The 16,571-nt window shown below is 32.7% G+C and overlaps 1 protein-coding gene across 5 annotated transcripts in view; it reads left to right on the top strand.

The window, feature by feature from the left end:
* LOC126966522 (RNA-binding protein Musashi homolog Rbp6) overlaps positions 1-16,571 on the top strand; it is a 934,160-nt gene that overhangs the window by 618,627 nt on the left and 298,962 nt on the right. For all 5 annotated transcript variants that reach the window (XM_050810646.1, XM_050810647.1, XM_050810644.1 and 2 more), the window contains one exon: positions 12,500-12,541. In XM_050810646.1, coding sequence (XP_050666603.1) covers positions 12,500-12,541 — 42 coding nt within the window. The remainder of the gene's footprint in view (positions 1-12,499; positions 12,542-16,571) is intronic.

Raw genomic sequence — 16,571 nt, forward strand, 5'->3', positions numbered from 1 at the left:
AATATGAATACGTAAAAGTTTTGTATCATATTTATTTGCCGAATAAAATAGAATGAAATAATAGCAATGTTTGTCGTGTGTTTGAAATATTAAGTCAATACCATACTTATATAATAGTTAATAACGTTAATTAAAGTTATGTTAGTTAAATTAGAGAATCATTTTTTATGTTATTTGTTTCTTGCGAAGTCGTTTTGTATATCTGCGTAGTAACTTGGCTAATTTTGATAAAACTAGTAGATATGGCCATGGCTATATATATATAATATGGTAAAATAAGCCACTTTTAATTTTAAAATAAATAAAAATTATTTTGTTTCCACGCATAAAAATTAAAACGCGTGCAATTGTAAATAATAATAAAAATTCAGAAAAAAATCCATAATAATTGTTAGTAAAATATCGTATGCATGTTAGTATAATTACAACTAAACAGGCACATGAAGCCGCAATGCCTTTATAATTGGCGCATCGTAATGACTAGCAATGGTTTGCAGAATGATGTTAGTGCTACCCCTCAATCTCCTCAGTAATGACGCAGTTCTTTTGCGTTAGATGGCATGGAAGCCGTCCACACGTATCCGCGAACATTGCCGAAGCACTGCAAAACCGGGGCAGCCACAACATCAACGCGAAAGACACTAAGCGTTCTTTGAGTATATCTGACCCACAGGCTCCTCGTATAGAAGGTTTGACAATATGCTTTGAAAAGCGTTATCTTAACCTCACTGCTACATCGAGCAAACCTGCGAGTCAGCATATTACTCCTCACCGCCAGTGCCTTGCGCTCCCTCTCAATATCCATTTGGTCGTTGAGGTCTTCGGTGACATAGTGTCCAAGGTACTTAAAATGGTGAACTTTCTTAAGCTCAACACCATTCAGCTTTATTGGAGAAATATTTGGGACTTTGGAAATTATTTGGAAATTAAATTAAATTACCAAGTAAAGGAATTTCAAAATTCAGACTGTGATTGTTCAAATATCAGGAATTTATTAATAATATTATCTTTAGTCAAATATCTAATATATATCTCATTCACCTTAATTTACTGACTCCATGCCAAAATTTACACAATTTATTTATTCTCTAAAAAATGTAAGTGGTTTGTATTTAATTTACTGAAACCATAGAATATCCTATGTCATTCAAAGGTGTAATGGATAAGTTAACAAAAGGTTTTTCTCTAACAGTATTTAAGATGAAATATCTAGGAGAAAAGGGAAAATTACTTCGCTGCATTAGGTGTGGGCCTACGAAGGACAGTGTGTTGTTTCCCACGCGGTCTCCGGTTACAGAATCTCATTTTTCTCACAGAATTAAACCAACGATAAAATTCTTGCGACGTCGCATGAAAATGTGCGTTACCTGGCTTGCATATTTATGTGAGTTCCATAATGACGTTTGTCGAGCCTTCCCGCCGTGGTTTCATTACAAGCTGTCTACACGGCCGCTAAAGCAAAATCCTACTTTATAAAGTATCTATGTCAAGGGTTTTCCAATCACGCTGGAGCTTGTTTGCATATTTCTTTATTGAAATACTAAAAGCTATAGCAATTAACACAATGCTACGGACTGCGATCTTATTGATATACAAATTGATAATTGCGATGAATATTCATCGTAATTTATTTTTCACTTCACTACCTTCAAATTGTTCGTTGACGAATCTATTGATTGTTTGTCGCCTTTTAGATTCATGTCTACGATTAAGATTAATGGCGTGTTTTGAGATATATAAAATAAATATGAATTTATTGAAATATTTTTAATAATAAAATTATTTCATTTCCTACCAAGGACATCCATAGTAACGATTACAGTTGAACAACATTATGTAAGTGAAATATTACTTTAAATATTAAAATAATTGGTTAAAAGGTGACCCACCGAGATGAGTAGTGGACTAAACGAACATACAATTATAAAATTGATGTTTACATTAAATTACCTTACATATACTTTTACATACAACCATTGAGGTACTATAACCTACTAGATTCCTAATTTCCTATTTTTTTTCAAAAGATTATATATATTTACTGTGAAAAGATGTCCGAAAAGCGTTTACATTAACGTAATATTACAAATAACGTTAAAATATTCATTCAATTTAACACCTTATTTCGTTGCAGTGATGTTTAGTCTATGAACTAAAACTCTGCCTAATAGACGCGTAGGCAGAGTTTTGATTCAGATAATTTTCGAGCGTGATTGTTAGTCTAGTTGTTTATTGTACGTCAATACCATGAACCAAAATTAACGCTTTTCCATGCCATAAAGGCATGCCATAAAGGCAAGGCATAGGCATTTATTTTCTCAAAATGGATTCTTGTAATTTCTAATATAGTAGACACTACTACCGCTTCGGAAACAAATGGTATTCTGAGAGAGAAGAAGCAGCGCAAGAAACTCTACCAGCATAATTTTTTTGCGCTCTTTTAAATCAAATATACAATATTGAACTGTCAATGCTATTGCTATAAAATAATTATACTCTAGTCCCAGGCTGTCCGATAAATTAGATATTCAGCTGTGGAGTTTTAAGATTTACGACAGAGACATTTTTTAATACAACATTTAATTTTATTTATAGATAATGCCTGAACAGTGTCTGGCTTTATTATAAAAGTGTATACATTTACCCTTAAAGCTAGTTATTATGTATCTTATAATGTATCACGGTATTTCCAGGGCGATATAATGTCCCCATATCATTAGAAATGCGTAAAAAGATTGATCTCGCTCAACATTCTCTCCATGAGCATGTGGTTTTGTCATTTTCCGTCACGTAAGCCTCTCGTCAGTTTGTCCAATATAAAAACCTCTTCTTATTCCCGTTTCATCTTCGGTTTGCATAACAATTATCATATTCTTCACTTGCTATTAAAATCTAAACAGGGGTGATTGATTACACCTACAGCTGGTTTAAGATTTCTTACTAAAGTAACGGGTTTTGTATTACATTAATTTCAAACGCATCCAATGTAATCCACAAGTTTGTGATCACACATCCGATGTTTATGCAATTTCAAAGATGGTAACGTAATAATATGTGCTTTAATATAAGTCCTCATAAGCATTCACTGGGGCTTAGTCATGCAATATCGTATTATATATTTCGCAACAATATTGTTCTCAATTTAATTCATCGTGAACGTAAGGGTAAGCTCTAAGTCGCGTATTTCACATCGAATATTCTAGAATAGCATAAAGTATATTCGCAATAGCCCACCTCTAATCTTGAGCCAAGTTGTGAGAGGTGCACCTGCAACCAAATTTGTTCCAATTAGGACGAGTTAGAGCACGCGTTGCATACTGAACAGAAAATGATGCTGTCCCCACTTTAGTCGACACTTAACAAGTTACATTTTATGTTTGATTTTATAATTGAGTACATTATTTTATGGGTATCGAATGTCAAGCTTAAACTTGGCTCGAGTAGTCCACGGAAGAGTTGCATTTTTTTTTAATTATACAGAATATCATTATACAAGTCACCGACATAGCCAAAATTATTGCGAAACTGAAGTGGCAGTGGGCAGGGCACATAGTTCGACGGACAGATGGCCGTTGGGGCAGTAAAGTTCTCGAATGACGACCACGTACCAGAAGACTAGGTTGTACGTAGACTTGGTAGGCCTCCCATAAGATGGACCGACGATCTGGTCAATATCGCCGGAATACGTTGAATGAGGGCAGCGCAGGACCAATCGTCGTGAAAATACTTGGGGGAGACCTTTGTCCAGCAGTAGACGTCTTCCCGCTGATGATGATGATGATACAGAGCATAATACACTTACTACTAGTAGTAGGTAATATAGACATTACAAAACAGAGTCGGTAACGTAAAACATTGGCCAATAGAGATTTTATATTATCTAGACAAAACAAAGTTTTTAAATTCCTAAATAATTTACTTGATACAAAAACAGATACAGAAATGTATAGGCTACTGTGTATTTTATCATTATCATGAGTATTTTAATTTAATAATAGTTGATCACAAAATTCAGTGGCATTGTGACTGGCATTATTATTATTAAATAATTTATATTTAACGATTGGAATAAATTTATTTTTTGAACGGAGTATCTTAAATAAGAATAATATATCTAGGTGAGCATAGTAGTAGTATTTCGTATTAGATAGCTCACGAAGAATTTAATTTTTTAAATAGAAAAGCTCGACACATCAGATCTCAGCAAAAAGTTGAATGTTTATCTTGACCATGGAGATACTGTTAATAGGTTTTTATATACAGAACAACACATACACAAAATGTAAGAAACAGATATTGAAAGTAACATAAATCATTTTACTCCATCAAGGTGATGCCGGAGCATTCTCACAGGTCTGCATGCGTTCTACAATTCGAGATACTGGCTTCGAAATACAAAAGCATCCTCCATATTCAATCAAACTAGCACCCCTCCCCACTCCATTTCTATCTGTTTCCAAGCTTGTAGGATTAAAATTCAAATTCATATATTTTTATTCAAAATAGGATGTGAAATCACTTATTGAAAGTCAAAAAAACTACCACTCATTCCAAAATGAATGCCTCTCGCCTGAGAACAAACTCAGCGGGCTTTTTTTTTCATCAAAAATATGTTTTACAATTAAAGTAACATTTAAAAAGTAACAAAGTAACATTGTACAATTAAACTTATTATTTAATAGACTGAGGGCGGTCGCTCCATTCCCAATCTGTGGTATCATTAAGAAAGTAATTTATGTTATAGTTACCTTTACAACACAAATGTTTTTTAACAAGTCTTTTAATTAACGTAATACTTTTGTTTTGAACATTTTCTGGGATCTTGTTGTAAAAGCATATATGCTTGATGATGATAAAGCATGATGCTATGATGTATACATCGCCCCACAAAAGACTTATTTAAAAGACCAGGAATTGAGGGAAATATTTTGTTTAAAAAAAGATATTACAAGTGTGTCATGCTAAAGAAAACTATACTGAAAACGTAATACTTACTCGTTGTACGTAAAAATAACAAGATTTATTTCTAAAGCTGCATATTTTGAATTTTTCTGTTCTTACTTCAGAGTTATAGAAATATCAATTTTAAATAATACTATTATTCATTACTAAACTCACAGCATTAACACAGTAATTACAAACTTTGTTCTTGTAATATCTTAACAATAATATATTCAAAGATTCATTTAAATTCACAGAAAACTCTAAAAATATCTTTACTCAAATTAAGGAACGCTCACCAAGCAATAAATAATTTCATAAGACAGACGCGGCTATAAAATGTTAAAACGTTCCGCGAACTGAATCAAGTGCAACAACTTTAGAAGAAACTTTCTTATTATGAAACATAATTCAATTGTGTATGTTGCAAGTCCAGTTACGTTTGTAGCGAATGAGACAGGATCAAATAGCAAGCATGCTAGCTAACAATCCAAGATCATTGTATCCATTTATATCGTATTCCAATGGCTAGGTGCTACTGAATCGACAGCACAGTTCAGATAGTAATCCTATACACCTTGCGTTATGTATTATTCACATACGTGTTGTATCCACTAAGAATTCTTTGACGATAATATTGCTTATATATTGGGATTTTACGCTATGAACAACTAATTTTATAAGACTTGCGAGATCGAATCACATATTAAAATAGTCCTTATGGAAACAAGTTTAGCTTACATTGTATATTGTTTTTGTTATTTCTTTTTATTTTATTTTTTGTTTTGTTTTAGTTTTATTTTTATAATCTATTCTATTCTATTCTAGACGACCATATAGCCGAATGGTTAGTGACCCTGACTACAAAGCTAGGGGTCCTGGGTTCGAATCCCGGTAGGTGCAATCATTTGTTTCCGAGTCATGGATGTTTATATATATTTATGTATGCTTAAGTAACTATATTGTATTAAATATATCGTTGTCATGTTACCCACAATACAGGCTATGCCTAGTTTGTGGCAAGATAATTTATGTAAAAGTTTGTCAATATTATTATATTATTATTATTCTTCCTACTGTTAAAATAGACCACATTTTTATAATCAAACATGCAACAAGTCACCTTTTGCCGTGACTATTCCATTAGTTATCACATTAATGTTATAAAAGTTAGTTGTTTTTTTTTAATTGGAAACGTGACTGATATTATTATATATAAATTGTAATGTATAATTGAAACTTAGGGAGTACTCGGAATAAAATTTATTTTTGTATTTCGTATTATTATATTATAATCGTCACTTGAATGTTTTCTTTTGTGTCGAGAGGTCGTTGAGCTTCCTATTTGCTTGAATTTCCGAACTCACGTAATAAGGCTCTAGAGGAGCTGACAAATAATAATATATGATATACCTTTGTAGCTGAATAAATTAAAATTACATGAAATTAACATACTTTAAGTCCAATAAGTTATAATTTACATATGTTTACAATATATTTTTCGCGTTTATTGGAGTCAGGAATGAATAAAATAAAATTGTAAGGAGTGAAAATAAATAAAAACATAATCGGAACGAATTTTAAATATGGTCTTATACTTGATATAATCAAAAGAAATTTTGATCAGAAGAACACTCAATTGTTCTTTGGTTTGTTTGTTACATTTGATAATTTGAGATAATTATGTATTAGATAGTATTATTGATTTTTTGTCAATTGCAATATTGTTAAAAAAGTAAAAATAGTGTGCTCAAATTTAGTCTGAACAAAGTAGCGGCTATTAACTGGTAATAAAAAAACAAACGATTGAAGGAAATTAATTTGAAGAACAGAACTACTGCTAAAAATAACACACTTGATCACTTGGCGTTGCGTAGAGACGTCGCTTCATTGTGTGTCTTCTACCGCATCTATCACGGGGCGTGTTCCGAAGAGCTGTGTCACCTGATTCCTGCCGCCGAATTCCTTCGCACGTAACACCACAAGTTGGTATATCATCCTCACCATCTGGATGTGTGGCGGTCTACCACAGTGCGGATTTCAAGGAGCTTTCATCCACGCACTACAAAGTTATGGAATGAGCTTCATTGTTCGGTGTTTCCGGGACGATACGATATGGATACCTTCAAAAAAAGCACGTACACCTTTCTTAAAGGCCGGCAACGCTCATTTGATTCCTTTGGTGTTACAAGAGAATATGGGCGGCGGTGATCACTTAACACCAGGTGACCCATACGTTCTCTTGTCCTCCCTTTCCATAAAAAAAATACGCGACAATACTTATTTATAAAATTTAACGTAATGGACTTTACGTTGTCTGCTATACTATACTAGGACATATTCCTTCTAACAGTGATATCCGACTAATGTGTTTCTCCTGCAATCTTTTCTTGCGATGACACGCTAAATTTCGTAACGACCTAGCCGATATCGATTGTAATGCACACGGATTAAGGCACGTTTTACTTTGCTTAAGTATTTTGACTTAGGATAATTTGAAGTTAAGAAGGCACGATGTCAATCTTTATCGCAAGGGAAGTTGTAGGCATAGGGTGGTTTACTTGTCAAGGAGGGTGTGCCACCGCGTCGATTGTAATCACGCAAATGGTTCCATATCAAAATGTCACATTCGTGTGATATCGATGTTTCGTTGTCAATTTTGTGCCGCACAGGTTTTTGTCCGCAGTGCTTAAAAATATTATACACACTGTAAAAACTGTTGCTCGGACAATTTTTAAATTATGAATATTCCATATTGTATTTCAAATTTTAGTGTTCTATTTCCATGTATTGCTAGAATACAGTTTTATTTGCTTTCATTGTACTGTACAATGCAAACATAATGTTTTAGTACACATTTCTGTGAACGCATTTTAATTTTAAAATTAAAATTTCACTAACACCTTAGACTTACAATATACAAGCGTCTAGTTTACCTGACAGCCCGATAATGCTTGACTAATTTTGTTAGCAATGTGTGCGTAAGCTAGGTTAGCTAGTTTAATGTTCAAAATACTGAGGTGCTAATTCCGAGAGTGGCTGGCTATTTACGACTTGTCAATTAAAATCGGTTACAATAACAATAGGTTCACTTACCTTTTTTTCACTAAAAATTACATATAATTCTTGCTGTTTCAACTTTCAGACTGTATAATACTGGGTACCTTCAAAAAAAGTGCGTACATCTTTCTAAAATGCCGGTAACGCTCCTGTGATTCCTCTGGTGCTACAAAAGAATGTGGGCGATGGTGATCACTTAACATCAGGTGAACCGTACACTCACTTGTTATCCTCTTCCATAAAAAAATGTATAGCCCAGGTCAATACCTACCGATATACCTAAGTTTTAAAGGTAAACTTAAAGCTATGTACAACATTATTATATATCTCTTATTCAACCAGACAACAATTTAGATATAATTATTATTATCTACTCATACATATCAATAAACTGATCTATATTTAATCCTTTTATTTTGTAGTAATATTGTAGAAGTATTCTCTGCAACCACTTCGATTTCTATTTGCTATATTTAAGCAGTGATGCTTAAGTACAAGTTAATTAACCCTAAGGAGTTTTGTAGAACATTTTTGTATATAAGAGTTGACAAATGGGCATGGGGATCACGTGATAGAGTGGTGGGTCAACCACCCAAGGACACCCGCAACACCAGTGGCCAAAAGATGCGTTGCTGCCCTTTAAGTTGTGAGTATAATACTATAGACTGGGAATGGAGGGAACGTCTTGAGGCTATTTAATTATAAATTTTATTGTACGATACTACATAATATAAATAATAATAATAATAATAATAATAATAATCAAGCTATTTATTAAATATCTCTAAAAAAAGTGTACATTTGAAATATTATTTGCTTAATCTAGGTTTTTAGTATAATTGTTATTTCCATTTTTAGACTCTAGGATCCATAATCCCAGATTGGGTAAAGGCCTCCTCCAACTTCACCCACAACTATCTGTCAAGTGCTTTCTGCATCCATTCTTTTCCTGCTGATTATGCTATGTCATACTACATAATATATTGTAACTAAATTAAGAAAAAACTCCCGCTGAGTTTCTTGCGACCGTTCTTCATAGGTCTGAGGCATGCTATTTCGAATGGGTGGTAGTTTTTGACGTCCAATAAGTGATTTTAAATCCTCTTTGAATCAAAATATTTCAATTTGAATTTGAAACAATGTGCTTTAATCTTGAACGTCCCTAAGTCGTATTGGTCCGATAAAACTGTTGCCGGTAATTAGCTGTAACTAACTGTAACTACATCTTCTTTAACTTTAAAGGAGACATTTCTTTTTGTTCGAGGAATAGGCCCACCACGAAATGTGATGTATAGTAATGAAACATATATTGATTAATTCCTTATAATCTCTAGATTACAATGGTAAATTTAGTTAGAAATGGTCTAACCGGAATACTGAGAAATACGACAAAATGTGAACGTCAAAATAACCTAAATATCATATATAAATGTTAGTAATAAGCTATTACGTAATATCTTGACATAAATACTAATAAATAACTAAATACACATCTGTTATCTACATAAAATACGCAAAATCCCAAATCGACTGTAATCATTCTTTTATCTTCATCATGTGACTTAAATTAACAAAATGTAACACCAGCTTGAGCTAATACCAGAGGTAGGGCCTTTAGCGGTTTCCTCTTATTTTTCCGACACAGCCTGCTCGCTGGCCACTGAATGCGATCGCCTCCATTAAAATAACTCGTTAAAATTTATCATCGACTCGCTTAATCGCTTTAACGCCACCATCTGGGGTTTTATGATTTTTCTGCTTCCCTTGTATTCTTTACTGATCATTTTGTAACATTTACAAAATTGTCTGCGTTACCTGAGAGGCAACCTCATTTTATATTTTATTTATGCCTAATGAAATTTGGTTAGGGCTTATGGTTCAGCAAAATTATAGTATTCTCTCATAATATAAAATCCAATTTAATCAAATCGCGTCGGATTTTCTGTAGCTGAGTTATTTCGCGTAGCGCTCAAAAGATAATTAAATAATTAAAAATGTATGAATGATGCTGTAAGGCTGTTTCTCCAATATTGTAATAATGCAGTCCTCTAGGGCGAAATCTTTTAAATTATTCTCTCGTGCCTGATTCGTAATTACACGGACCCTAGATGCTTACAACTAGCGCATCCATTGTGAATAATATAAAAAGAACTTTCAGGAAATTTGTTACATCTCCCACTTGACTAAGCACTTCTCGAAATGAAGCTCGCATATGAACCACTTGCGCTCGTATAAGACCGCACTCAAAAACGCTAATATAATATGGTATTAAATTTATTAACAGCACTCTTGTGTGTGTATAAAATATAAGTAATTGCTTAAATTAATTCAAAGTAAGTTTTAAGTTATTAGCATTAAGCTTCATTTATAATCTGTACTAAAGTATTTGAGTAAACATAATGGATTGGTAAGTATTAAGTAAAAATTCCTGTGGTGTTGCAAGAGAATGTGGGTGGCGGTGATCACTTAACACTAGGTGACCCGTACGTTCGTTTGTCCTCCTATTCCATAAAAAAAAATTGTATTTGTTAAGGAAGACACACTTAAGTTAAAATTCGATAAAAAAATATAGATAAATGAATATATAAAAATTTAATAGTCAAAATAACCCGTTATATATTGTTAAATTAAAAAATAATATTGTTACAAAGTTTTCAACAAAACAAAATATTACGGTATTATTTCAAATAAAATTTCTCAAAATGGCGCTGTAAATTATTTCTCGAGTACTGAGAATATTTCATTGTAAGACCAAATCCGAGTACAACTGAGCGTCATTACACAATTTATTATGGACGTTTCGAAAAGTTTCTAGAACAAAATAGAGCTTGAATCTTTTCTATTTTTTGTCCGGATTTAGTGATATTGTGGAGCAAAACTATAATTGGTTTTGTGCGGCTTTCTTAAGTCGTTATATCTCAAAGTATAAATCCTTCTGTTTGAATATTGATGAAATCTCAAACTGTAAATCCATCTCCGTTACATTTTATTCTTAAAATTAGGAGAATGATTAACTATTAAATTTAATCGTAAATTCTTTATTTGTAATAAAAAAACCCATTCGTTTGCATGCAACAAATTTAATTGGGTTTAAATCCACATTCATTAAATATTCACAGAGACGGACAAGGAGTGAACAAATAAAATTTTTCATTTGAATTGAAATTCTAAAATGTCAAAGGTTTATATTTCTCGTTTATAACGGTCAGTGGACGCGTCGAGATAGGAGAAAAAAGACGCAAAGCGACCGCTGGTTGCCGAGAGAAAATCTGAGGGCTTAAACAGTGCCATGTATGAAATAGTGGCACTCAGTTACATGAAAAAGACGAGAGGAGAAATCGAGTGACAGCACCGCGAGGCAGGATTTTCAGTCCGGTGCTTTTTTGCTGGCGGGGATTTTAGAACAGACAGTGTACCCACATACTACGGCGGGAATTTATCGTAGCCACTCACAGCCCGGCCGGGGCTTGATTAGTTACAAGTAGCCTTGAGTGATTTTTTCTTTGCCCACAAAAGCCTTTAAGTTAAAATTGACCAGGCAGCTTCTCGAGTGATGTTTATGAGCTGTCCTTTGAAAATTCTTTTTTTGACGCAGTCTTAATTTTTAAAGAGAGACAATCTAATTATATACTTTTAATTAAAATACTGTTTAGATTTGATGATTGGTAATAAAAATTAACCCGAGGTTTCGATGCCGTTTCAGGTAATCATTTGCCATTCCCTATTATGTTGATAACACACTGTCTCTGTTGAAATAAAATAATATCATAACATAAAGGGAAATTATTTCTTATTAAGTACCTTGTTCGTGAAACACATCTATTTATTAAATATTTGTGTCATATATCGTCTTCTATTTATTATTTGCATGCACACCCAGCCCCGTCCAAAAGCAGGAAACAAAAGTTCACGAAGAAGAAAACAAAAATCTTAATATTTTCTTCCAACTTGAAACAAAAATTTTGCTCTATGAAGTACATAATATGAAAAAATTAAAATTTTTCGAAACTAGATAATATGAACACTGTACGAAACGTTATCTGTTACTTTTCTCGTTTTCCAAGCCTTGGTAGAAAGTCTGCAGAAGTTGTGAGGACATGCCTTAAAAGCTTTCGATTTTAGACAAAATATTAATTTAGTCATCATACCAAATTTTCAGCCTAATAAACAATGATAAAACTAGTATTCACCATAACCATATCATTCATTCCAAAATTCAAATTGTATTTATGGAATAAGATAAAATCACATAAGCCATCATAAGTTACATCATACGTATCAATTAGAAACATAAACCGATCAATGACGCTTTTTTTGAAGGAAAAATTCGGAATATAAATAAAAAAATATATACATGAAAACGGCTTCTTCTATGTAATAGAATAAGAAGAATTATCTAGAATATTTTCTTGTAAGCTTGGTTTTAATATGGTAAAGTAACAAAGTAACTGCAACCAGCCGATTTCAATCAATCTAATCTACATTATTTTATTTACAGATTGACCCCAAAGTGGCATTCCCTAGAAGAGCGCACCCAAAGGTAAGTAATAAATATATCTGCAATATTAGCGCGGCGAGATGTAAATTGAGACACGTCTGCTTTATTAGAGGCCATAGAAACGTTAAATTTTCACTATAGGACCCTCGCAACTTACGACATATTGCGAACATAAAGTTTCGCTTAAACCCAACTTGTTTATTTTCAAACATTTACACAAAATATTATTTTAGGCTGGACGTAACTCCTGCTCGCTATTAAGATGTTGGCTCATGTTGCATAAATAAGTGAGGGATAATAATTTAGTATGCGGCCTGAGATCTTGGTAGCGTCCGTTCTCATACCTCGACGCTGATTGAATCGTGTAATTACGCATTTAGGTTATTTCCTCTCTCTACTTTATTTTATTATACTCGATTGAGTGGTGAGTTTTTATTTAATACTTCATCATGTCTGCTTACATGAAAAAAGATTAATTTGTTTTTTTTATGGAAGAGGAGAATTAATGTGCTCTTAATTGTGATTTTCATTATTATAACACAAGAAATGAGGGATTGTTTGTAACTAATTCTAGGAGGCTTCATAAGATACATAATAGCTTTAAGGGTAAATGTATACACTTTAAAATAAAGTCCAGCCACTGTTCAGGCATTATCTATAAAAAAAAAATTATTAAAAAATGGTCCTGTCGTAAATCCTTCTTCTGAACAGTTACATATCTAAGTGATCCGACAGCCTGGGACTAGATTATTATTCATTATTTTATAGCAATAGCAATGACAGTACAGGATTGTATTAAAAAGAGCACAAAAAATTATGCTGGGAGAGCTTCTTGCGCCGCTTCTTCCCCCTCAGAGCGCCATTTGTTTCCGAAGCAGTAGTAGTATCAAGTATATTAAAATGGCATCAAAAAGAATTCTAAAGGAATCAATTTTGAGAAAATAAATGCCTTCTAACGAGCTAGAATCACCTGATGTTAAGTGAGCATCGCCACCCATCGTCTCCTGCAACACCACAGATGTCACGGGCTCGTATCCGGCTTTTTAGGACAGTGTACGGACTTTTTGAAGGTACTCATCTCGTATCGTCCTAAAAATACCGCACAAAGAAGTTTATTATTTAGTTTGGTTGGATATTAAGACTTTTTTGGTGCCTGATTATAGAGTTTTCAAGTTTGTATGTATTTATAGCGACGCCATACCGTTCATCTGATTAATTTCGATGAAAAAATATGAACTATTTCTTACAAGTGCAACAAGGTTAAAATCAAAGTCAAAATATTCATTACATCATATGTATGAGTCACAGTAAAGCGTTACATATTTATTACACTTAATAAATACTAATTGAATATTAGTAAAAATATATCAAAAAACACATTTACGATTGAAACATTGTAGGGCGTAACTATTAAATAAATAAACTTTTATAAACATCGTAAACATATTAGTACATACATTAATAACATAAAATACAATCCTTGATTTATATCTTGATTTAATATTAAATACTTAGGCAAGAATCACTATATTAAACTTTTATCATAATTTCATTACACTGCGCATCATAGAAATTTCCTCAGTTGAATGCACAATTTCCGCTCCAGACAATTCTATCTGACGAATTTCCTAGATAATAGAAACACTAGGGGAAGACTCCGCATAAAGTATTTGTATACCATAAACATTATTTTGTTGTGAACTTCGAATATGTAAATTTTAGTGGCAATAACATTACCTTAATAAACCAACTGCGGATTTGAAGTGGTCACTTTGTATTTTCTTACTCAAATAAAAGCTTCCAAGTTAGAAGCGAGTAAATAAAATTATAAGATATTACACGGAGTGGACTGCATTTAATAAATTGGATTTATAACCACTAACTGCCTGCGATGCATTTTTATTTACTCATCGAAGTATAATTCTGGCTTATTTTAATCTCTGCATGAAAATTAAACAAATATTTTAAGCAAAAAGGTACCTTTTGGAGGGTCTCATTCCCTATTCCAAATCGGGAAGGTAAAGGTCATCATTACTCGTCCCATATTACAATTTTATGGTAAAACAAGATGCAAACATCTGCGTTTGGGTTACACGTCTCAATAAATTAATATAAAAATCCGAAACCAAATCCTTACAATTTAAATGTTTTACAGCTATAAATAACACTTGTAATATTTCACACGAAAAAAATGTAACATCTGTTAAATAAATTGTTTGTTAAAATTAAGCGAAAACATTAATTTCACAATTTAATTGTATTCTATAAAGAATCCTTGCTGTTGCTTGGTAATTGAAATAAATAGTATTAGAATGTTGGCAAATAAAAATAATACAAAACCGCGGAGAGTCGGCACGGAAGCTCCTTCCTTTATATGGACATTAAACGTGATGGATGGTTTTAAAACATCACGTAATATTACTCTATCCGGCGAGCCTGTGCGGTGTTGCGTGGCCGGTCAAAGGGGACGTCGGCTATGCGAATTACATGAATACATTAAGGGACTACCTACCTCATACATATTAGGTACACTATAATGCTCACGAATAAATTTATAGTATGTTCCTTCATCATAGCACCACCAAACGGCAACTATGTAAATTATAGTGTTCTATTGATCGCACTGAATACGATAACGAACCACTTCACTCTATACTACGTCTGTAGGTTTTAGAATCGTAGCGATATCTGAACGGTTATTTGAGTTGTGTCTTTGATATTCAAATAGATCAAAATATTAATTAAATTTCTAACTTACAACTATAATAATAATGAGAAGAATCCTCAAATAATTCAAGTTGCCCATTATCTAAGCAGCCGTATTTGCTATATAAAACAAACAATAGAAAAAGTGGACTTACTTTTAGAGGGGCTGAATAAAACAAACGAATTTTTAATATCGTCTCTATCGATTGAGACTTGTGAAAAGCTCTTATTTTGAAAACTTTTAGACTAAAGAGAAATTGAGGAGGAAAATGGAGTTGGTGGGAAAAAACTTTTTTCATCTTCTTTGTTTGACATCGACAGTAACTTTTTATTTCAACTGCAGATCTATTTAATTTAGACTCGGTTCGAGAAACTTAATTGTTTAGCATCTGGTGATGACTGGTCTGTTAAGTAATTTTAAAAATCTCTTAGCTTCAAAATTTTTAATCCTTTCCAAAACAATGTAGCTTGAGGGCAATAAAAATGACTCTCCAATTTTTTTTAAATTGTACACTATTCATAATAAATTGTGAAATTTTGTTAAAAAATAATTTAGCGAAAAACATAGTTTTAACGGACCTTACGTTTTATTTACGGCCAAAATATAAAATCATTATTTTGACAGTGCTCGCAGTTTAATAGACATTTATGATTTGACTTAGATTCAAACTTAACTCTAATGACTGGGGGAAAATATTAATCGCAGATATTGAATTTATACACTCCAAATAAACCATGCGCTAAGTTTCATAAAAAAAATTGGTGAAATCTAAGATGAATATATCTAAATTATATAGTATGCATAGTTATCGGTCTGTTTTGCTTGCTTGCTTTATACGAAAAACTACACAATTTATATAATGTTTTATTTTGTCTAATCTTAAACAATTTCCAAAATATACCAAATTTCTAAGTACTGATAAAATAATAGTTGCTTTTTATAGAAAGTTAAATCCTTAATAAACTTAAAACTTTCATTCGGAACAGACATACGGTGGTGTAATATCACTGGATAATCATAGTAGAGATTATGAGCATTAATGAACTTTAGTGAAGTAGTTTCAACTCTCCTTATGGCCAAGATATTTGTGTAAAAAGCCGACATCTACCACAGTAAGTGTAGTTGGTTAACTCTTGGCGCTGGTAATTCCATTTGCAACCCTGGAAGCGGAGCAGGCGGGCCCAGTTGGCGCTATTAAACCACTTTTATTAAACGTTTTGTTTGGCGTAATCGCGAGTAATTTAACTGAAGAGAGCCGAGCTTCCGACTTCCTAAGTATTTTGTGTTTTCTTTTTAATTACTTCGTTTTAACTTCGCTGACTGACAGCTAAATAACAAAGTTTCACGTAACTATTTAAGGATTTA

This window comes from Leptidea sinapis, chromosome 10 (genome assembly GCF_905404315.1).
Source record: "Leptidea sinapis chromosome 10, ilLepSina1.1, whole genome shotgun sequence".
NCBI classification, from domain to species: Eukaryota; Metazoa; Arthropoda; class Insecta; order Lepidoptera; family Pieridae; genus Leptidea; species Leptidea sinapis.